The sequence below is a fragment of the Equus asinus genome, chromosome 1 (assembly GCF_041296235.1).
Source record: "Equus asinus isolate D_3611 breed Donkey chromosome 1, EquAss-T2T_v2, whole genome shotgun sequence".
Classification (NCBI taxonomy): Eukaryota; Metazoa; Chordata; class Mammalia; order Perissodactyla; family Equidae; genus Equus; species Equus asinus.
The window spans coordinates 147781122-147805372 of NC_091790.1; the positions used below are offsets into that span (position 1 = coordinate 147781122).

A 24251-nucleotide genomic window follows, 5' to 3' on the forward strand; every position below is an offset into this window, starting at 1 on the left:
AGCTTATCAATTCTTCCATGGATCACACCTTTGGTGTTGTATCTAAAAAGTTATCACCATACTCAAGTTCATCTAGATATTCTACCATGTTATCTTCTAGGAGTTTTATAGTTTTGCATTTTACATTTAGGTCTGTGGTGCATTTTGAGCTAGTTTTTGTGAAGAGTTGTAAGGTCTGTGTCTAGATTCATATTTCTATATGTAGATGTCCAGTTCTTCCAACACCATCTATTGAAAAGACTGTCTTTGCTCCTTTGTATTGTCTTTGCTCCTTTGTCAAACATCAGTCAACTACCTTTATGTGGATCTATTTCTGGGTTCTCTATTCTGTTCCATCGATTTGTCTGTTCTTTTACCAATGCCAGACTGTCTTGATTACTGTAGCTTTATAGTAAGACTTGAAGTCAGTTAGTGTCAGTCCTCCAACTCTGTTCTTCTTCAATATTGCATTGGCTATTTCTTCTCTATATATACTTTAGAATCATTTCAGGAATATCAACAAAACAACTTGCTGGGATTATATTGAATATATAGATCAAGTTGGGAAGAACTGATGTGTTGGCCATATTGACTCTTCCTATTTATGAAAGCAAAATCTCTCTCTATTTATTTAATTCTTTGATTTCATTCATCAGAGATTTTTAGTGTTCTTTTTACAGATCTTTACATATTTTGTTAGATTTATACCTACGTCTTTCATTTTTTGGATACTAAGGTAGATGGTCTTCTGTCTTTAATTTCAAATTCCACTTATTCACTGCTGTTATAGGAAAGCCATTGAGTTTCGTATGTTAACCTTGTATCCTGCAACCTTTTTATAATTGCTTATTAGTTCCAAGATTTTTGTTGTTGATTCTTTTGAATTTTGATTGTACAATCACATCGTCTGTGAACAAAGAGTTTTATTTAATCCTTCCCAATTTGTATACCTTTTATTTCCTTTTCTTGTTATTGCATTAGCTAGGATGAAATAGAATTTTTTTTAAGTGAAATAAAGTTGACTAAAATGGAATAAGAAACTTCAGTGTGCATTGTATAAATAGGATAAATACTATTTCTTGAAATTGTGTGAGTGTGTATGTCTGGTACAGACGTGTGCACATGTATGGTCATGTTGTAAAATTTAATTTTTATGGTTTATTGATGTAAAACGTTTCAAATCTACTGAGCTAGAGCAGTGATTTTAAAACACGAATCATATTGTCTTCTCAACTCACATTGAACAAAAGCCCATGAGTTTATGAGGCCTTGCATGATCTGCCCACACTGCCTCGCATCTGTGACACTCCTCATCCCTTATAACTTTAATGTTCTCCCACATGGCTCCAACCACAATGATCTCCTCGCATTTCCTCAACTGTGTCAAGTATTCTCTGCCTCAGAGCCTTTCCACTTGCTATTCCCTCTGCCTGGACCCCTCTTTCCCCAGAATTGTGTGGCTCACTCTCTCAAAAAACATACCACATCCTGACATTATAGTAGTAAGCTTCATAAGACTGTTTTGGTTTTTGAGTACCACATATGCCAGTAAAAGTAAAGGCATACAGTGGGTCTTCAATGAATATTTGTTAAATTAATAAACAAATGTCACTCCTCTCCTAAAAATCTTCCAGTGGCTTCATATTATGTTCATAATAAATAGGCTTGGGGGGAGGGGTTGGGAAACATGGCTGGCGATTGATTTACCAGTTTTATTATTGCCAATCTATAGGATCCTGACTATCTTCCCCAACTAGTTTCTTCCCTTTCTCCAGTGGTGTCCTCCACATATGGCTTCCCGCTATTTCTCAAATTTGCCAAGCATACTCCCTTCTTAGGTACTTTGCACCAGCAGGTTTCTTTTTGTAGAACGCTCTTTCTTCAGATACTCCTACACTGCCTTCTTCATCTCATTCAGTTTCTATTGAAATGCCACCTATCACAGAGGCCGAGGAGAGGCCTTACTGGACTGCTGTATCCATCACTCCTCATCCCACAGCACTCATCACTACCCGGCGTTGTGTTATATAATGTATGTTTTATGTCTGGATTTCCTTCCTCCTTAGAATGTAAACTCCATAAAGGCAGCAACTTTTATTTGTTCACTACTCTATCCCCAGTGATTAGAAGAATCCCTAGTCTATAGTAGGTTCCCAGCCAGTATCTGATGAACAATTGAATGCCTACTGCATAGGCATGTCTACTTCCTCTGAGAATTAAATAGTATAATGTGTTGTATTACTAATATAAAGCACGTACTCTAGTGTCAAACGATATGATAAACATTAATCCAATAATAATAGTAATATTTAAACAGTATTAACAATGTCCCAGTCACTTTCCTAAGTTTTTACTCATGTAAGCTTTACAAAAGTCATATCTGGTGTATAGTATTATTATAAATGAAGAAAGTAAGACACAGAGAGATTAACCTGCTCCAGATCTCAGTTAATAAATGGTAGTACTAGAAATTGAACTCAGCTAACCTGGCTCCAGAATCTGTTTTTTAAACATTATACTTGTTGCTTCTCCAATGACTTTCAATAATAGTTGACTCTTAATTATTAGCATTACTGTTAATAGTATTACTAACATCATCATTACAGGAATATGAATTTTAAACAGAATTCCATTTGGCTTAATGTACACCTCTTTGAGAAAAGTTGATCAGTATATTCAGAACTTTGGAAATTTGAGAATTCGTGACAATGAAAAGGACAAAATTTCTTTTATCAATTTTAGAATTCACTGCATAATCATCTTTGTACTTCCCCTATTATTATTGTAAGTAATTGCTAATTCTATCATCCATAGTAGAATGAACAATCGATGACCTGATCTGTTATTAACCAACCTATCTCTGGTGCTTGGTATAACATAGGTCACTAAGTATTCGTTGAAAAAATTATGCATGAATGATGGATGCACAAATGAAAATTTATAGGTGTAGAAAGAAGTCTTTAAGCTGGTTGATGATTTCTCCAGGAATCTTCACTTAGTGCATTCTCGTAGTAATTCACAAAGCAGTCTTTCTCGTTGTGCTATTTTAATATGGTAATATTAAACTCAGTTGCAATTGCAATTGTTTAATAAATGAAAGTATAGAATCCCACTTGATTTGGCTTTGTGTGGTGTAAAATGGCCATGCTGAAATGTATCATTTGCTAATGCATCATATACATTTAGTAAGAGACTTTTCCAAATTTTCCTTTTGAACAAAATTACTTGGGACAAAATCTGGTTTTCCCAGACCATATTTAAGTGAATATCACTCCAATGCAATTCTAAAAACCCCCAAACTTAAGTCTTTCCCTCTTGTGTTAAAAACCCCTAAATCTTCATATAAGCCTCCCTCTTGCCTCCTTATAGTTGACGTTTTCATTCATTCATATTTACTTGGCTCCTGAACTCTCAAAGCATTTTCATTTAAACTTCTTCACAAAACTTGGAGGTAAATAAAATCAATAAAACTTATCTCAAAGACGTTCATCCTAAGGTTATATGTGTGGTGAATGGTTGCACACACAGAGTTACACACCCAGATCTCTTGAAACAAATTTCAATGCTCTCTCTACTATGTAACAGGCAAGTGTACAAGGCCCCAGCACTAAAAGAAAAATAGGCACGTTCTCTGTCTTGAGCAGAGTCACAAGCCAGACAAGGCTCAGAAATTAATCTTTCCTCCATCTCTGACTTCCAGTTTCATTTTGATTACTCATTTCACAGCTTTTTTTAATCCTTGGAAAATATTACTATGGCCATCCTTAAATGCTTCTAACTATTCCTGGAAATATTTCTACACTTTAGTATCAATATTCAAAAATAGGCTGATGGAGACTCCTGAAACTCTTATTCTTTATTATCAAGTGTATGACTTCCCTGTTGATATCTCAACGCATCTATACTTTCAACACCTAGATGATAGCCAGAACCTTTGTATCAAATGTGCTTTTCATACATCACCTACAAATAGAATCTAAGAACACCCAAGAAAATTTAGGCTGTGGCTTTAAAGGTGACTACAGCTGCCAGTGATAAGAATAAGTTATTGCTAGGAAGGAGGCTCCTTCAAGTGGGGCTCTCTGAAGAGAAATAATGGTAATCTTTCAGTGCATACACATTTTAAGTGCTCCTATGGACAGATGTGTGATGTTGACATTAGACATAGGGTAGTCCCTGTCAATGAAATGAACTTAGGAAAATGGTTGCCATAGGTGCCATGTTTTTTGGTAGGAAGCAATGATGAGAAACAGGGTCAGAGGCAAGTTGATGGAAATTCCAAGACTTCCTTCATATGTTTTGAATGATGACTATTCCAAGGGGTGAGAGAAGGTGAGAAATCATGGGACAAAGCGAGAGGAATGGCGATAACTCAGGCAAATACAGGGTGGACCCTACCCTCAGTGATCCAATATGAATACTGTCACACTGTATTTTTAAAATAGTGAGGCATAATATATGGCAAAGGGTTACAAAAAAATTAGGTATATTCTGGGGCCGGCCCCATGGCCGAGTGGTTAAGTTCGCGTGCTCAGCTGAGGCGGCCCAGGGTTTCGCCGGTTCGGATCCTGGGCACAGACATGGCACTGCTAGTCAGGCCATGTTGAGGCAGCATCCCACATGCCACAACTAGAAGGACCTGCAACTAAGATATACAACTATGTACTGAGGGTATTTTGGGAGATAAAGCAGTAAAGAAAAAAAAGAAGATCGGCAACAGTTGTTAGCTCAGGTGCCAATCTTTAAAAAAAAAAAAATTAGGTATATTCTGGTATTTAAAAAAAGAGAAACACAAATGTAGCCAAATGTAAGTAACCTATTCTTCAATATAGACCACAATCCGGGCACTATCACAAAACAAAATAAATTCTGATCAATGCATCAGTTTATTTTCTTTGTTTAAACAAAGATGGAAATTAGGATGATCTAAATTCAACCCCTGTTAAAAGAAGGAATCAAAAAGTTGAAGCTTAGTAAATCACAAACAGAAATTCACTTAATAACAATAAAGTTGTAAGAATAAATATTTGTAACTAATTACACAAAAATTATGATCACTCACCTTATTTAGATACAGAAAGAGATGAATAGAAAGTTATGTATGCAGTTGACTTATTGAGTAAAATAGAGTTTAAGGGGACTTTATAGATTGCTTATGATAATTTTACAGATGAACGTCTTTAATTCGGAACTGAACTAAATTGTGGTGTAGCATAAACGTGTAATCAATGCATCAGACTGGACTAGTATAAGGTACAGGCAGGTGAACTCTAATTTACAGCCCTATGTGATACATGCGGAGGCGGTCAGGAGCCAGTCAGAAGACAGAAACCACACCAGTAATTTGAATAAGGAAAAGTTAATATAAAGAATTAACTAGTAAAAAAGGTAGTTAATACTGAAAGAGGTAAACGAGGAGTAGTCCGCTAGTACTGAAGTAGGAACTGCAGAGCACAGCTATTGCCTATAGAGCTGAGGGAGAGTGAACAAGGCAGGTACTTAGGAATTTAGGAGAGTCCTCCGCCCCTCCCACCTCCACCAAGTCTAAGAGTCAGACATCTTCAGACAACCATCTTTTGTGGCTACCATAGGAACTCTGCTGGTGCTAGAGACTTACTAGAGTGTGTAGGGCCTAGAGGGTACAAGTTGCAGGTAGTCGTCTGGCACGGTCCCCGCAGCCCATAGGCTCTAACAAGAAGGTAAAGGCTACAGCTTAGCCGCGAGGTGGACATTACCATGTTCCCTGCATAACAATCTGCTAAGTGCCACATAGAAAACAGCATTCTGGAAAATGGAAGTAAAATCTCTTCCCCTTGTCTGGCTTTGTAGTATCCTTCCAGATCCTTCCATTGGCAAAGCCTAACATCAAGTCAGCTGGCAAAGGAGAAACATCTATAAGGTCCACGTCTGATAACGCAAGAAACAGTAAAGAAGGATTTGGAGAAGAGACACAATAAAATTAATAATTGGGATGCTGGTACTTCCACCCTCCTTGGTTGTGGAAACTGATACAGGTAAAAGCTGTGTAAGTTCACATGTTTATGCTTACAGTCACAAATAATAACTTCTTGCTCCTATTTCTAGATTTTCTGACTTATTATATCATTCTGACTTCACTAGTCATCAAGAAGTAATATCAGTGGCATTATTTACTGACAACTTTCTATTGAGGTATAGGTAAAGTACACAAAATTTAAGTGTACAACTCAATAAATTTTTACAAATATATGTAGTCATGTAACCCGCACTCAGGACAAGATAAAGTCTATTACCAGCACCCTGGAAGGCTCATTCTTGCTCCTCCCAAGCAGTACCCATTTATATTTTAAACGTTCACTTAAAAATCTGTACTAATTTTCAGGACTGGCCCCATGGTGTAGTGGTTAAGTTCGCATGCTCTGCTTTGGCAGCCCAGGGTTTGCCGGTTCAAATCCTAGAAGCGGACCTACACACTACGCATCAAGCCATGCTTTAGCGACATCCCACACAGAAGAAATAGAATGACTTACAACTAGGATATACAACTATGTACTGGGGCTTTGGGGAGGAAAAATAAAAGAGGAAGATTGGCAACAGATGTTAGCTCAGGGCCAACCTTCCTCACCAAAAAAAAGCAAAAAAAGAAAGGAAGAAAGCAAAGCAGAACTGCTAAAAAGTGAAAAAAAAAATCTTTACCCATTTTCTTATATGTTTAGTATGACTAATTGTAAGTACAAGAAAAATAATACATCCTTTTGTAATGAAGACTGAGCGTGCCAGAAGCTACTTTTAATTTAAGACCTCTTTAACTTTATCATTCTACATCTTTTTCTAAAGTAGTCAAAGTACTCTATAGAAATCATTGTACCAGGGTTGTTTTTATGTAAATTAGCAATAATTAGCAATTTCATTTTCATTATTTCAGAATAAAAGAGAATGAAGTATAAAGAACACATACAGCCTCAAATATGCCTCTTCTTTTGCATAGAAATAGAGATGGAATTCAAGTTTTCAAGATTAAACTCTTTTCCACTAATACCAAGCTGTCCCCTGTAAGGTGAGAAAATAACGTACGCAAAACTAACAAATAACAAAAACAAAATCCTAGCAATAATTTGGGTTCCTAAGGAAGTAATTCAAATAAACTTAAAAACAAAAATTTAAGTATATAATATATTATTTCTTCAAAACTGACAGCATTTAGCATATTAACAAATGGGGAATATACTTGTATTACTTTATTGCAAGTAATGAAAGGAAAGGAACGCAGTAAGTAGGAAAAGGAGGACTTCTTTCTTATTACATTTTATGACAACATTTGGATTTTAGAACTGTTCAAACTTTTCAGGTGAATAAATTTAATTAATTAATCAGTATGGACTCAGTAATTCAAGAGGCTCGATAAATTTGATATTATGTTTTTTATCCCTGTGTATTTCTAGATTTCTAAAAATCAATTTTAATATTTTACATATTGTGACATAAAATTTAAAAACCAAGTATCATATTGAAGTTTGCCATATTCAACTACATAGTTTATTTTTTTCCTACTAGCTTTCCATCACAAGTCAAAAGTCTTTGAACTTATGATTAGGCTTCGTGGCCTGAAGGTGGTGAGTGTTTTTCCAGAAGGTTTTCAGATTTTTTTAGTGCTTGCCTCCGCTGGATTTGGGTCAAAATTTTCTAATGGGAAGCATACTTTAAACTGCCTTGATTCCATGGTTTTAATATATTATTTTACCTTATTGCTCTTCCCTAACTGAGAAAACTTACAATCAATGTATTTTTTAAAGTTTAATATTTGGTAATATTTTGTTGGTTCTTTGTTTCCTGTTATAACAGGCTTTTAAAGATTAAGCGAATTTGCAGATTTCCCAAACAAACACATCTGTACAGGACAGTGTGATATTAGAAGGTTCCAGAAATTAAGTAATACAATGTATGCTTTCTGCAATATCCATTTACTGCATAGAAAGTGAGGAAGATTGCCAATGGGTTTATTTTAGGGAGAAAACTACTATTTTGAAATAAAATACAAAGTTTAATACATGACCATATTTTATTCTTAACCATGTTCGATTTGGGAGTATCCTCTTGCATTTATACACAAGGAAATGATGTCAGGAGCTGACCTATTATTTTCAAAAACAAAGGTTATCGCACACAAAATAAATAACTTTTTCTAGTTTATATGTTCACTTCAAATTGTTTTAAGGAATTAATACTTTTCATAGTTTCATTAAATGTATATGTCTAAAGTGCTTAACAAAAATAATGCTGTATTTAAAGTTTAGCTGCCTTAAGCATAACGCTTGTCTATGCTACTCCTGTTTCCTTCATCCTCGCTTGGGAAGGATATTTGCTCACGCATACTCCTACACACATAGCTCAGTTATTCACCCTGATCTCAGGTCTCTTCTTTCCATCTCCCACCTATTTTTTATTATTATTCCAGGTTTCTTCCTCTTCCTTCCTTCCTCCCCACCCACTCAACAGAACCACCCACTGAAATCCTGAGTTCTGCTTTGGAGTAGTTTTTCAAAATTAGCACTTTCCCCCACTTCCCTTCAGAAATACTTTTGCATGCCTTATTCCTCCTTAGAGACCACTTGCTCACCTTAGCTCTACAATCATTCTCCAACCTCTACTGATCCCTACAGAGGTTTAGACTGTTTCCTGCTCTTCCATTTCGCTTTCCATAAAAAACATTTCTTTGGAAGGTGCAGCCAAGAATCCCAAAAGCAAATTCAGTGAACCAGTGCAGTAAAAGGGCTTTGTCTTAGATGAGAAATTTTGCAAAACTATGGTAGTACTGAAGTGCATTATGGCTAATGCCCAGCTGATTGCATTTTCATTTGTAATGTGGAAGTACTGCCAAGAACTTGAATCAAGCTTACGTATGACAGCACACATTACCTAGGATTCCATGCTGTTACAGAGCTCTTCGCAACGACCCTTGATAATTGATGTGAAGTCTGATATTTTGTGCAAGTTGACTGTAGACTCTATCAAGCACGTCATAATAAGGACAATGTAAGACCATATATTAAAAGGTAATGCTATAGCCATCACTTTCAAAATATTTTGTTTTACAGTTAGATACAAGAGGTGTGAAAAACGGACCTCTAATAATTTCACTTTTTAATAAAAATGACTTCAGATTATTTCCATTTAAATTTCAAGTTAAACTTTCACTATTAATTTTTACATGCTGTAACATAAACTATGTATTCACTCATTCATTCATTGATTCAATAAGTATTTACTGAATACCTACTATGTGCCAAACACAGTTCAACATAAAGTGTCAATAAAGCCTTGGTCTGCAACTTACCATGGGCCATGCGATGGAACCAGTAGTATCCAAAGTCAACTGCTAAGAAAGTTAAATACCAGGTCCATGGAGAATCCCACGGCAAACCGATGAGCCTGTAGTTCTCCCAGATATAAACGTAGCTGGTCAGCTCAATGCTCCTGGAAAACAGCCTGGAAAATAAAATTCATAAGCAATGATTATACCATATTTTAGAGGTAAGATTATGCTACAATATTTTAGGTAATATTTAACAATTAATATATTCATATGTAAAAATAAAATTCTTTCCCCCTTCTTTGTTTCTTACTGCTCAATCATGCCTTTTAAGAGGCTCAATTTCCATGATATCGAAATGACTCACATGGTGCTTCCTTTGGTTTCATAGGCATCATGGATGCCAGCTATTTGCGCTCTCAATCTCATGGAATTTAGGATGCTGTTCCTGTTTTATGTCTCTTAAAATACTTTTCATGGAACCCATACAACATAAAAATGACAAAACTATGACTTATTTTCTGTGATTGTCATTTCTAAATCTTAATGAGTACAATAAGGGTGCTTTTTAAAGGAAGTATAAAAGGTAGAAAATTATAATTAGCGTATTTTTAAAAGGGGACTGTAAATTTCCTGCTGCCTTAAAACATGTTAATCTCATAAAGTTTGCCTTTCGATTAAAGCTGCTTCCGGCTAACTCTATTCTCTCTCTTCCTCTCCATTCCCTCCTTCCTCTCCCTTTCACACACACACACTTTTAATATTTTTTAGATGTTATACTTAAGATCACAAATTGGATTCTCATAGCATTTCAATATTTCTTGTAGTAATATAAACAACAGCTCCCAAGATATAAGAGAATAATCTTCCCCTAGAAATAAAGTACACAACCTAGTTAAAATAAACAATTGATTTTAAAACCCAGACAGCAGAATGTCTTGCCACTTATTCTGCCAAGCTTCTGTAAATTCTTATTACAAGAACTTTCAAAAACATACATAGTATACTTCAGTTTTATAAAGTGTAGTATTTTTTTCTTTAAATTTTCTGTGATCCAATTTAAGATCAGACTCGATCCTCATTCCTTATCACTTTCCTTTCCACTATTCCTTAATCACTTTCATAAATTTGATTGAATTGACTTTTTCTTTCATTATTATCATTAATATGTAAAATGAATTGATAATTATACCTAATAAAGATTTATTTATAAACCATGAATAAATGAGAAAATATGTAAATATTCTAATTTTAAATAACAGTTGAAGAAGCAGCTCAAATTAGTATATTATTAAAATTCACCATTTTAATATTATTTCCCTTTACACAGTCAGCTTCTAAGAATTATCACATTACTTAGTCTTTTACTTGAAGATGTGGGCCTCTAATTTTAGTCTACTTTTGACCTTAGTGATGATAAGCTTTCAATTATGTTTAATAACTTTAAAATTATCTGATATTTTGAATGCTTCAAGTTATTAGTTAATCTGTAACATAAAACACTAGGCAACTTCACAACAGCATTAATATAAATAACTAATAAAAATGTCAAATGCCTACACTTTTCAAAAGGACTACACATCATCAGATTTTAAAACCCAATTTTCAATTTGAGATTACTGTTGGTTCGTAAACTGGCCACCATATACAGAGGGCAAGGAGAGACCCAAGAAAGAGGCAGACCACTCCATATTGGCAGGTGGCAGTTTTAATAAGGAAGGGAACTTACATATGAGGCTTGTCTTGGGTGCCACAAGACAAGTAGATCTCCGCACTAGCCCACCAGAATGTTAGAAATTTATATAGAGGTCGTAACTGGGTTCAATCATGTATTCAGTCCAGATGATCTTAACAATACTTTATTCTCTCAAGGGTCTGTCCTTGAAATAGCTGCTAATATGAGAAGAGTAGGCAGAACGTACATTCCAAGGACAGGGGAGGGGATAGGGAGCCTCCTCCAATCGTCTGCGTCCACCTTAAGGGTCAACCAGCGGTCACACCCTTTTGATGACCTCCTCCAACAATTATATGGCTGGAAAGAACAGTTTTGTCCCTGAGTGTGAATCCTTGACGCAAGGTAACTGTTGACCCAAAACTCCTGTCTCAACCTGGGCTATACCCTCGATACTCCAGACTCCCCTGTCAAAGTGGCCCTGAGCTGTCTGTAGCACCTGCATGGACCTCTTTCCTGGTCCAATCCTCCAGAGGGCCGATCTGTGCAGGTGTGTAAACTCCTGGATGCGACAAGGTGGTCAAGAGTGGCTGTTTTGGGACATGTAGAGAGAGCTGGGACAAGCAGTCTGGGATGTCCACACACATGTGTATGAGGTCCCTCATGAGACAGGACAGGCCGTGGGCCGGGGGCTCCCACATTGTTCTGGAACCCTAAGAATCTAAGAACTCGAAATTTAAACCTTGTCTTCCGGTTTGTTATTCAGGTTATTTATCATGGTAGGGGGAAAGAACACATTTTATTTTAAAGCATGTTAGCTTGGTTGCTAACTTTTATTAATTTAAACTAGGGCTTCTCAACAGTGTCATTATTGACAAATGGACAAGATCATTCTTTGTTGTAGGGGTCTGTCCTGTGGAAACAATTACCCAAATTATGAAATCTTAAAATTGCTTCCTATTACCCATTAGTAGAGCGTTATCCGTATAGAATTCAAGTTTTAGGTAAAAACCGGTGAATAATATCAATTTTATATGGTTCTGCCTAATAATTTCTCTAAAACAGGGATTCTAAACCTTGATGCTATTGCCATTTGGGCCAGAAAATTCTTTGTTGTGAGAGTCTGTCCTATGAGTTGTAGAATGTTCAGCAGCATACCTGGTCTCTATTTGCTTGGTACCAGTAGCATAGTTCTCCACCCTAGTTGTGACAACAAAATGTCCAAATGTCTCCTGGAGGGGAAAGTTATCCTAGTCAATAACCCTAAAATGACTGACTCAGAAAGAAAAATTAAAACTTATAAAATGGAACAGAAACTTGAAGAAATCTACAGCTTTTTACATAAGCTTTAGTGTACAGTGTCAAAGCAGATCCATTCATGGATCCATCCATTCATGGATCTCCATTCAATCATTTGGTAAACTCATATTAAGAGCCTATTAGGTGCCCGACTTAGCACAAGGCAGGGAGGACACATCATTGAACAGGGTAAAAATAATCATTTGCCTCGTTGATGTCTCATCAGTTCAGAACCTTCTATCTTTCTTGTCAGTTCCAGTGACAACTGAAATCAGATTTAAGACACCAAGACTTCAATAAATGAAAGAGGGTCCCTGGCAAACTTCATTTGTTAAAAAAAAAAAAAGAGAACCTGTCTGCAATTGAAATACTTTTTTATTTCCTGTACAGGTGCCAGATTTTGAGCAGACACCCAATTTATTACTCTGTCAACTTACTTATTAGGGTTGACACAAATCGAGCTGAAATATGCCTGACATACTACAGTCAAGGGTTTTTTTTTCACACTTTAGCACGAAGCCAAACTTTCCTCAAGGTGAAGGGAAAGAAGGGAGAAGCTGTGGGAGTTAAATTCCCTGCTTTCTATCAGCAAGATGAATATGATCCTCTTCCATCATAAATGGGAAAAAACAGCCATGGAGTGCCCACAACTAAAAACAATTCAGCAAAGGGATACAGCTGGGAAATGATTATCAAGCTCTGGAAAGCCCTTGATTGCAGGAAATAGCACCTACATTTTCAAAAATGTTCCCACCAGACCTTGAATCATAAACCAAAGCTCCTTCCTCTTTCTCTTCCCAATTCCTCCCTCCACTCCCAGCCCCCACCCCCAGCATATGACTCTTCACTCTGGAATTCAAACTTCAACTCTCTAAGCCCCATCCTGTGGGAAGAGACATATGTAATATACATGTATATCTCAAGCTTTCTTTATCATGTGGAGATGGAATATTGGGTAGCACAGGGGCTTTGAATAACCAAATCCTAGACCCCTTTTATTCATTAAGTTTGAATGCAAGACCAAGAAAATGATCTAAATATAAGGAGACATTATAATCCTCTAATCAATAACCTGTATATATAGAGGCTTTCCTTCCATTGTCCTATTTTCTTCATAAATTCCCCCCAAATAGCTAATTCTTTATGTATTTTATATAACATTTTTTATCCATACTAGAAATTCGTCCTATCAATGTTCAGTTACTATAAAATCTAGTAAGGTACTAAATTGCTATTCCACTACTAATCCTGGATTTTAAAAAGATAAAGCTAATTTATAAGATTTTGAGATTTAAAAATAATAAATAAATTAGAATAAATATTATTTGGGGATTGAAAATTACAAAGCTGTTTAGTTATCAAAGTCATCTCGATGTGAATGTATCTATCATCAAAAGTAGAAATGTTAACACTGGACATGTCATTCAGCCTTTCTGTCTCTCAGGGTCTCTTAAGATATGAGAGCATTAGGCTGAATGGATGCTGAAATTATCTAACTCTCATGCTCTAATCATTAATCAAGCAAATGAAATTTGATGTAATGCTCCCATCGCAAAGTGTTAAAATTTCAAAGCAACCTTCAGGGCAAATAGAATTATGCACCCAATGGTCACAGACGTCTGCCAATTTATATTATTTCATAACTGTCATTAGAGCTATGTGTACTGTCCAATTTGGCCAGATTATGCAAAACTGAAGAAAATAAATTAGACATTTTTGTTTCTAATAATCTTGTCTTATAAATCAGAGAATAAACCAGTATTCAAATGAGATCATTCTAAATAGCCTTATTAGCTTCAGGAAGTTATAAATGAATAAATATATTTGGATTATATATATTGATTTTTCCAGAGAAAGTTTGTTATTTATTTATTTCAAAATCTCTTAAACCTGGCCCAGGAGCCTACACTGTTTATCTGTAAAGCTACTGCCACTTTTGCTCCATCTAGTGGAATATTGATTTTTCCTCGATAATAACAAAATACATAATGCAACCTCTACTTTCTGCAGATGGATCAAATTCATACTGCTGTTTCTTACTGTGAAACGACGTTACATTTACAAAACAATCGTTTAGTTTAATTTCTTTTTGCAGCAACCACAAAACCATAGACCTTTACAAACACAATATGGTAGATTTGGAAGAAGCGAATTTGCTACATTCTGTACTTTGCAAGAAGTAAATTACTTTTAGTAATTCAGTTACTCCATTGAATAAGCACACAAATCCCGAGTAATAAGCACAAGGACGCTTGCATTCATTAGGGAAGTTTAGTCGAATAGCAACCTCTGAAGTTAAATAATTGATAACAAAGACAAAATCTATTTATAAAGTTTCTAAGGTAAAACTTAAGAGGAAATGAGGCATTCTCCCTAATAAATATAATTAACAAACCAGCAAGTTTTTAAAATGTATTTTCCTCATGGGCTGTTCTTTTAATTATTTTCTAAGTTAATAAATGTATATTGATATTAATAATAAAATATCATTACTAATATTACATAAATACATTTATCTCTTATTTTGGACCATGAATAACTTCTTATTAAAGTCATCATCCAAGTGACAGGCACTCATGTGTTAGAAGTCTGATGTTGCCAAAGGCAGCATTGCCTCTGATACTAAAGTATAAAAACCCAGTACGCAATTTTCCTTTATTCACCACCCCAAGGAGTCAAAAGTATTTCAAAGAAGTTTAATTTCCTCCTCTTTAAATATTCTTTTTTTGGTGAATCGAAACTTTCTTGTCAGGAATGGAAAATTCCCTGGCAGTCATGGCCAGTAAAACTGTGCATATGTACGGTTGAACATTGTGGAGCTGGCTCCCTAGAAAAAATTGGCAGTGACCCATATGTATTAAAAGTGGAGTGTCCCCAACTTATTTGAAAATTTACCTACTTAAATTATTCCTCCAACCTATTGCAATTTGATTTATAATCTGCTGTTTCAACAGAATAAATGAACCCATTAAAAACAAACATACTGTAGATATTTATATCAGGAATAAAATTTCTCTGGGGAGGATGCAATTTATGGAAGCAGAAACACTAAAAGGAAGTAACAAATTGAGGTCCCGGTTTTCTAATGAAGGATTGGAAATTGAGTTCTGCTTAAACAAGCAGAAAAAAAAAAGATGTGATTATTTTTCACTCGTTAGCATTTAAGTCAGTAGCAGGCTATTTCACAAGTTTTAGATAGATTTTTTAAAAAATAGACTTAGTAAATATTTTGTTAAGTTTAATTGTTTATAGGCACATATGCAAATAATTGATAGAAACGCAGATTATCTGCATATGATACACTGCATTTAACTATGATAAATAGAAATATCTACCGCTAACTGCAGGACTAGATTCTGACTAGGAAGTCTGCCTAGTGGATTCCAGAAGAGCAAATAGATGCAGGCCTGCCCAGAATCTGCTTCTTCAGACATATGGACTTTTATTACACGTCACAGTCCGTCTGACAGACTTGTAAACAAGATATAACCTTGTCTATGATTAACATTTTCCCTTACATAAGGATTTGAAAGATACAGCATGTACCTCTTCTATCAGTATGGTAAGCGTGCTACTAATCTTCAAGATACTTCGAATTTTATGTAATAATGAAATTGAGATCCTCAAATAAACATTGTTTTTCCTCAAAGTCTGCTCTCAGCATTTCCATTACATGAATGGCAAAGTGGAAAAACATGTTCAGGGTTTCACTTTGATTTCCACAATTTCTTTTGTCAGAAGCCACATGCCTATTTGACTTATTATCCAAAATGTAATTCCTCATAAATGAATTAACAAATGGTATACTACCATTTTTCTCACAATCGTGTATTTCAGGGATGTGGCAAGCCCCTCTTGCTGGTGTAAAAAATGAAATTAGTCCCTCAGAGAGAATACCATCAATGCCATGATAATCGACCTCTCAGCTGTTAATGATTTGCACAAGGATTCCCCTTGATGCTGTGGCTTCAACTGAAATATTGTTTTAAGTTCCTGTTAAATTCCCCTCTCATCTTTTGCTGAAAGGGGATTGAGTAGAGTGGACCCTGAGGGTCAGCTTTCCTTCTCTGCTTATATCTGGGTTTGTTTCTTTTTTAATAGCAACAAGATAAAGATATTTTTAAATGTTATTTTCAGATCATTTGCTTTGCTGAGATCTTTTAGATAAAAGTCTACGAAAGATAAAAGCCATTGCAGAACTTACAAAATTATGCACATTTCATAATTTAGAATTGCAGTTCACATCTACAAGAACAAAAAACAAGCAATTTGCCGTTCTCATTCAAAATACAACTGCAGAAATATAGGCTCCAAATTCAAGTTCACAACCTTTGACCTTTCTCCCGAAGGGCACCTCAGTTAAGAGTTTGTGTTAGCTTAAGGAGTGTGGGATGTGAGGGAAAAGCACTGCCCGTCCTCTCCCTAAAGGACTGGTTTGTTTTGGGTTGTTTCTTTCCTTCTCTCCTCCTCTCTTCCTCTCTCCCCACCCATCTCCCTTATGCTTTGGGGGTTTGTTTCTAGCAAAAGATGTATGCTTGATTCTTGCGTATCCTGTTATAACTCCATACCGTTTTTTATCACACTGCTGAGCAGAAATGTAGGACTGAGGATGCAGTTAATATTTCTGAAGTTACAATGTTATGATAAGAGAACAACCTAATTTTAACTTGTGGCCAAAGTGCAACGTGAAATAGTAAAAGAAATGCTGAAGCATTCATTCAATTTGATGTCTCCCAGAGTTTTTAATAAATTCATTCCAACTCAGCAGAATATGTGATCCATAGTCGCACCTGCAGGGCACTTCTCAGTTATCAAGTTATTTTTACAGTTCATCAATCGTCCAATTTCCATAAACTTATACACTTAACTTTCTCAGAAGCAATTACAGTAACCAACTGGGTATTTTTCAATAACCAAATCTACATATCCCTTGAGAATGTTAAATGTATTTCATATTCAATTCTGTTCAAGGGAGACACGAGACAGAGGAAATTATGTATAATTGTAAATTCTTACTTAGGGTGTTCTGGGAATTAACTGCAGATAACTTGAGATATTATCCTCTCATTCTGACAACAATGTGCAATCATAAGAGTAGTTTTTCAGAGAGTCGTTATTATTATGATTATTTTGATTATTACTATTACTATTTTATATCTACAAATCTATCTTTTTCATAGTAACATTTATGAAATAAATTTTACTTTTATGTTTACTTCCCATGTAAATAATTTTATGCAATTATATGAAATTATGTTACATTTTCTCATATATCTTTAAGTTTTCATGTATTTAAAGTCCACCTTGGTTTCCCACTGGGAAGTTCATAGAAACATTCCAAAGCAATGAGCACTTGTCAGAAGTAAAATTCTTAAAACAGTAAAAAAAAAAAGCGATGGGTAGGAAGCAGGAATGAGAACATTCATCAACAACACAAAGCACAGACTTCTAAGGGTATCTTCTCTCATCCTCTGCCTCTGTGGTAAATCCTCATGTACTGAAGAGCCTTCCATTCGTTTCTCCTCTACAAACATTATAATTTACCATTTCTAACAAGTAGTAGGTCACTTATTGTTTAGTGTTCTTTTGTCCCTTCATCGTCCAATTTTATTAACAACATAACACCATAAGATTACTAAATGCTAAAAAAAAAAATCTACCATGTACCAGACATCATTCTAGGCATAAGAGTTAAAACCATGAAAAAAGAACACCCATTGCCCTCAAGTTGTATGCAAGCTAGGAGGAAGAGCTGGGAGGAAAACAGGTGAGTATAATGCCATGTGATAATTCTATATCTGAGGTAAGCAAAGATTCCATGGGACCCTAGTGAAGTGGTGTCTAGAGTAGAGTTGAAGAACAAATAAGATTTGCTGAAAAGTGTGGTTCTTCAACAGAGTCTATGTTTAGACTTAAGAAATGAATTGGAGTTGACCACATGGATGAATTTCCAGGAGAGGGAAACACATGTGACATCTGGGCAATGGCAAGTAGTAGAGTATGGAATGAACAAATATTGCAAAGGGGGAAGGAGAATGAAGGGACCAGAAGCAAGGCTTGGTAGACAAAGGCCTCCATAAATCAGGAAAGGAATTCAGATGTTAGCCTCAGGCAATACAGAACCTGTAAAGAGTTTCCACCAGGTTCGCATTATGGAAATGTTTGGCTGCAAAGGAGGTGAGACTAGAGACAGGGACACCACTTAGGAGACCATTGTAGTAATGCAGAGTTTTGAGTGACTCTGACTGTGGAGGGTCTGCACCCTAGATTGCTATAGTGTGTGAATTTGCCTGAGGCAAAATTAATTTTCTAATAGATAACTATACCATAACTCAGGGCTGGGAGTAAGGTAAGGCAAGTGAAGCACTTCCCTTGGGCACAAAATTTAAGGGGGCACCAATAAACTCAGGAATCAAGATAATATTTAGAGCAACATTTTTAAAAATGAATACAAAAAAGACCCATGATGACCAAAATATCAAAAATTTAAATAATGACAGTAATTAAAATCTTTGGGCATATATGTGAAAATAGATTAATTCTCCATACAACACGTTCCTTTTCCATCTTGTCTAAAGAATTTCAGTTTATTCACTCAGTGTTGCTAACCAACTAGCTCACCGTGGAAGCCTAGACAGAATACCGGCTGACATTGATGTTAATGAATCATCCACACGACCTGGTGGCTTCCCTTTTCGAATCCAGCTGACAGCCAGTTCAAGCAGCATCAAGGAAATGAAAAATGGAGTTGCCTGGAAAGGAAATTGCAGAAAAGAGATGCTATTGAGCTCGGTATGAAATTCTTCCACATTTCCTGATTAGTCCTTCCAGAAGTTGGAGGCCCAGAGTGACATAACAGGGGCAGGTATACACCTATCTGAGAGGATCATTTCCTCCCAACAGGCAAAGAAATCTGATTATTTTGGACATACACTAAACAGGTGCTCAAAATCTATCATCCAATATGGAATAAAATATAACCATAGATGTAACCATGATAATTCTGCCAAGAAAAAAATAAGGTCAGGGGACATGTTTCAAGTGAGCGCTAAAAAATACATTTTTAAAATAAGTGCAATAATCAGAAGTCTATTATCTACAGTTCTAAGCCAGACCCACTTTAAAAGGCTTTCCTTAAGGATGCACGTGATTCTAGTTTTCAGATTAGAATTACAGGATAGACAAAATTGAAACTGTAGGAACAAAGAATTTTCTTCTGAGTATTTCAGAGAATAAGGTTGTTTGAAGCATTTGTTTTAAACATCATTCAAGTTTTATTCATTCAGCTTTATTTTTGTTTTATTGAATAGGTTTTTTAGGCTCCACTATTGATGATAAATATTGGACTACATTTGGTGTTCTAGTATAAAAAATAATGATTTATGAATATGTGAGTACATTTTTTTCCTAAAAATATCAGAAAGAAGTAATATGTAATTCTGAAAAAGTTATGAGTTTCACTCATCACTCATTTCATGAGTTTTGAAGTTTTCTAAACTGAACTCCCAAGAACATATTCTCTGATGTCATTTTTTTTTCTGTTTCTGGTCTGAACTAGTAAGTGTTGTAGGAACAACTTTGACAGGGTGGGTAACTTCAGTATTCAAGTTCTAATTCTGGATATTTCCACTTCCAATCATAGCCAGGAACCAAAAGTGAAAAGTGCCTCTGAACACTTCAGTGTTTCAAAGAAAACTTGGTTCAAGTTCAAACTTAGGAAGTCAGAGTTGGACTCAGTCAGCTGTGCATCCATTCTGCAGAACTACTCTACCAAATTAAAGAGGAAAGTTTCCTGGGAGGTGGTAGACAAGTTTACCCTTTAAAAACAAAATCGGTACAAAGTTTACTGATGTCTTATGACCATTGGACTTTGGGCTTCTAACGGATCAATTTGGAATGCCACTGTGTCCAGGAAAACCTTTTAAAGTTTTATCATATTCTGCAGTGACATAGCAGGGGAGAGGTGGTTAATAGGAGAAGATGGTTATGGATATTGTACAGAAATTCAATTCAAGTAGAAATCCTACTTTTGCTGCATGCCTTTATGAAACACAGTTATTTTTTATTAGTAATTTAATAATTTGAAGAATGAAAGTGAACAAAATCCCAGGATGCATTTAACTTACTTCTTACTAAGAAAAGAGCAACAGCAGCCTCTTCCCAGATAGTCTCACCTTTTTTACATAATCAGGCACCTCTTCTAGGGTTCGGAATGACGTTTCATTGGGCTTCATCATGTAAAACATCACGCGAATTCCCTGGGAAACTGAAACATCCTGTTGGGCTTCTGGGTTCTTCATCTCTGCCCTTGTCTGATTCCCAGCTGGAGAATATTTGTGATTCAGTGTTTGAAGCCAGAGGCTGAACAAAGAGGACGAGATGTGCTGCACAGAACAAGCCCTTTGTCAGAGAACAGCTAGAAACAAAGCTCTGTAGACAGTACAGCCAACAGCAGATTCTGTATAGAGACAGGAAAACACAGAGATCAAGAACGAGTTCAGAGTTCAGTGGGTGCTGTCCCAGAAATGGGGCACGTCGGGGAGGGAGAGAGGGGGAATCTTGCCCAATTAAAGATAAGGGGTGGAGTTTGGCTGTAGGTTAAGTAACTTACTATTGGGGAAAAAAAACAAACAAAAAACCACATGATACTTCCTTGGAAAGGGGGAAAAGTGATAACAGGTGAAGGTTCACTCTGGAAAAAAGTAGGTGGAAATTCAAGACTTGAATCACATGAGGAGAATTCATTTTTTTCTCTTCCTTCTGAAATTCACATTGTGTTCAAGTTTGTAGTTTGCCCAGAGAGCTGTATTTCCTGAAAGGACAGGTTGCTGTAATCTCACTTAATGAGACTATGCTTGAAAGTCAATAAGCATTGAATATATTGTACTGGTTATTATCTTTATTTTTATGGATCATGTTAACTTCTGCATGCAAACCATTTTAGGGGCATTAGAATTATTACATGATCTACATTGTTTAATGGAAACTTGACTAGTCACATCTGCATTCTTTTTCGCATTTATGGGGACTGATTGAAAAAGCAGACAAGATGTGGCCGTGACACTTATCTCTGTTTTCCAGGAGGAGTTTAAACTGTGCCTTTTAGGTACTCTAGAGGGCACGCGCTTGATCGTATCACCAGTGACCTAGTGAAGATTTCCCAAATAGCCTCAGGCCTTCACCTCGAACAGCTGTGGTCATCCTTTGGCTACCACCTCATCTTTTAAAAATGCTTATGAAGATTTAATTAAATTATTAATACATGATTGTTTTAGGAAAAAAAACCAGAAACTAAAAATAAGCAAAAATAAAATACCACCCAGAGACACTGTTTACATTTTCGTATATGTATAGTCAGTTCCACGATCATATGACGTACGTATTGCTAAAAATCACCATACTATGCAAAATTGTGCAATAAAATCCACAGGGCTTATGAGAAAAATAAGATTAGGATGCAATCCTCAAAAAACTCACAGTAATCCATAAGGGGGGAAACATCGGAACCTAATAAAAATGGTGGCACACGTTTACACATATATGTTACACGGTGAAGAAACGTTTAAATTCTACAATAAATACGGTGCTGCATCCTGAAAAATACCTGACTTGTTTTGTGGAAGTTGCTGTTGGAAGAGTTGCAGATTGTGAGTTATTGTTGAGCATTGAAAGGATGCTTATCTGAAATCAGACAGAAAGTTGTCGACCAGATAATGGCTACCATGGTTCGTAACACATATGTGGACTGAGGATGCTGTAGATGTTTAAGGCTTGTGCATGTGTGTGCATTTTGTATATTCCTAAACCTTTCAGTTCAGTTGGGTGCAACCTTTAACATTCACCTGGTGTCTCTCACTGACAAAATCACGCAAGCATAGATGGCATGCTCAAGTTATTCTCTAACATAGTGATCTTGTTGGAACAAATTTGAGCTTTCAGATTATTGCAGAACTAACTGTACTTTCAGACAGTTCCCATTACAAATGAATACACATGGACATACATATTTAATAAAAATGATCATTTTAGGCACAATTAGGCATATTAGACATAATGAGGCATATTGGGCATAATTAGGCAGAATTGGTTTTATTTCCTGATTTTAAAGGTTTTTGAAATTACAAATGTAATGCATTAAGGGAGGAAAAAAATGCAAGCAACATGGTAGTAAATAAAGTAAAAAGCAACAACACCCATTCCCATTAACCCACACATGTTCTCCCTTCAACTTTTCAAGAACACCTTCTCCTAGTGGATATTTTTCTGTACTTGTTTTTTCCTACAAAGACTAACTGTTGTTATCATTATTATCATCATGTAAATGCATTCACAAATACACACATTCTTTGATTTTTCGTAATGGACCATATTAAACATAGATACAGCAACTCTCCTTCTTGGAGTCAACAACTTATCAGGAACATTTTTTCACTCAGTATGCGGTTATATAGGGTTTTTTACTGACTACAAAGGTGTGTGTGTGTATGTGTGTGTGTGTGTATTCTAAGCGGGAAGGCAAAATCATTTTAAGTGTTTAAAGTAGTGGAACTTTAATACAAAGAATTAATTATAGAAATGATGGAAAAGGTAAAAAGCCAAGTGGAAACAAAGAGGTAATCTAAAGATTAGTATCAATAGGAAGCCATTAGTATCCTTAAGCTAAAGGGACAAAAGAAGACGGTTGTGTTAATAGACTCAGGGGCTGGGTCACTCAGGGAAAGTTAGAACCACAATGGGCAGTCTAGCAGGAGTGTGGGCCATGGAGAAGACCCCAGAAACAATACCTAAGGCAGAGAGGAAGTGGAAAAAAGTATTATGGCTTCCTCCTTCTTCCTGCCAACCAGTCTACCAGGAATATGTCCCATTGGCCTAACTGAGTCAAAAGCCAGTTGAAAGAGGATCCTAGGAAGAGGAGTCTGCAGGCGGCAGCCCTGGAGATACACAGCAAGGAAGCAGAAAGGGAGAAATGGATCCAAGGAAAAAGTCAACCAAAGACCAGCATATCATCATAACTTACTTAACTGTTTCCCCATTGCCGTGCAATTAAGTGTAGTCTTCCAGTTTTAGCTAATATATTTAATGCAGCAATGAACATCACGGTATAAATATCTTGTACGTTTGTGCACATTTTTGAGCTAAATAGATTCCTTGTAGTGGAATTATGTTGTTGAAGTGTATGTAAAATTTATGCTTTGATACTTGCTGGCAAATTCACCTCCAAAATTGCCTTTAATTCTTGCTAACACTGGCTACTATCAATCCTTTACAGCTTTTAGCCAATTGATTGGTGAAAAATGGCACCTTGTTTTAATTTGCATTCCCCTAGTGACTTTGAAAACCTTTTCTATACATTTATTAGCCATTTGTATTTCTTTGTGCGTAATTTAATTTTTAGTATGTGTTGCACATGATTTTATGTATTATATTTCTGTATTGATTTATAGGCTACTTGTATTCTATGTGCGTATATAGTTCCCTCATATACATGGCAGATGTCCCAATCTTTATTTTATTTTAACTTTGTTACATATCAGTTGTCATATAGCAGTTGTAACTTTCTGTGTGCTAGTATCTTTTATTTTATTACTTCCTCCTTTGGGTCTCACTTCTGAATGTTTTCCTCACCAGAATTCTATAAAAATAATTTCCTATGTTTTCTTCTAGGATGTTTGCAGGATTTTTTAGTTGTTGTCACTTCTGTGGTCATCTGAGTTTAGTTTTGTATATAGTATGGTCATTATTTCACGTTATACCCTCCCTACCTGCCCTGGATGGATCACAGTTCTTCCCAGACCAAAAGTTAGGGTCAATACTTTTTGTGTTCTATATATCTAGACTGTTTCCAGGCTCTCCACATAGTTCCACTGACGTATGTGTCTATTCTTGTGCTACTACCACATGGTCTTAATTGTACTATCATAATAAATTCTGCTAACTTGTAGAATAATTTCTCATTTATCAATTTTACTTTTCAAAAATTTTAAACTATTTTTTCACATATGCTGTAATGGA

At 35.8% G+C, this 24251-nt stretch overlaps 1 protein-coding gene across 9 annotated transcripts in view; it reads right to left on the minus strand.

The window, feature by feature from the left end:
• AGMO (alkylglycerol monooxygenase) overlaps positions 1-20738 on the minus strand; it is a 317403-nt gene extending 296665 nt beyond the window's left edge. For 7 of the 9 annotated variants that reach the window (XM_070509363.1, XM_070509372.1, XM_070509370.1 and 4 more), the window contains exons 1-3: positions 20414-20699; positions 18861-18991; positions 9293-9444 (exon numbers count right to left, since the gene is read on the minus strand). In XM_070509363.1, coding sequence (XP_070365464.1) covers positions 9293-9444; positions 18861-18991; positions 20414-20539 — 409 coding nt within the window. In that variant the 5' untranslated portion in view covers positions 20540-20699. Of the gene's footprint in view, positions 1-9292; positions 9445-18860; positions 18992-20413 lie in introns of all 9 variants that reach the window. The other 2 variants (XM_014851828.3, XM_070509360.1) reach the window with 2 other exon arrangements.
• Positions 20739-24251: the final 3513 nt, after the last annotated feature.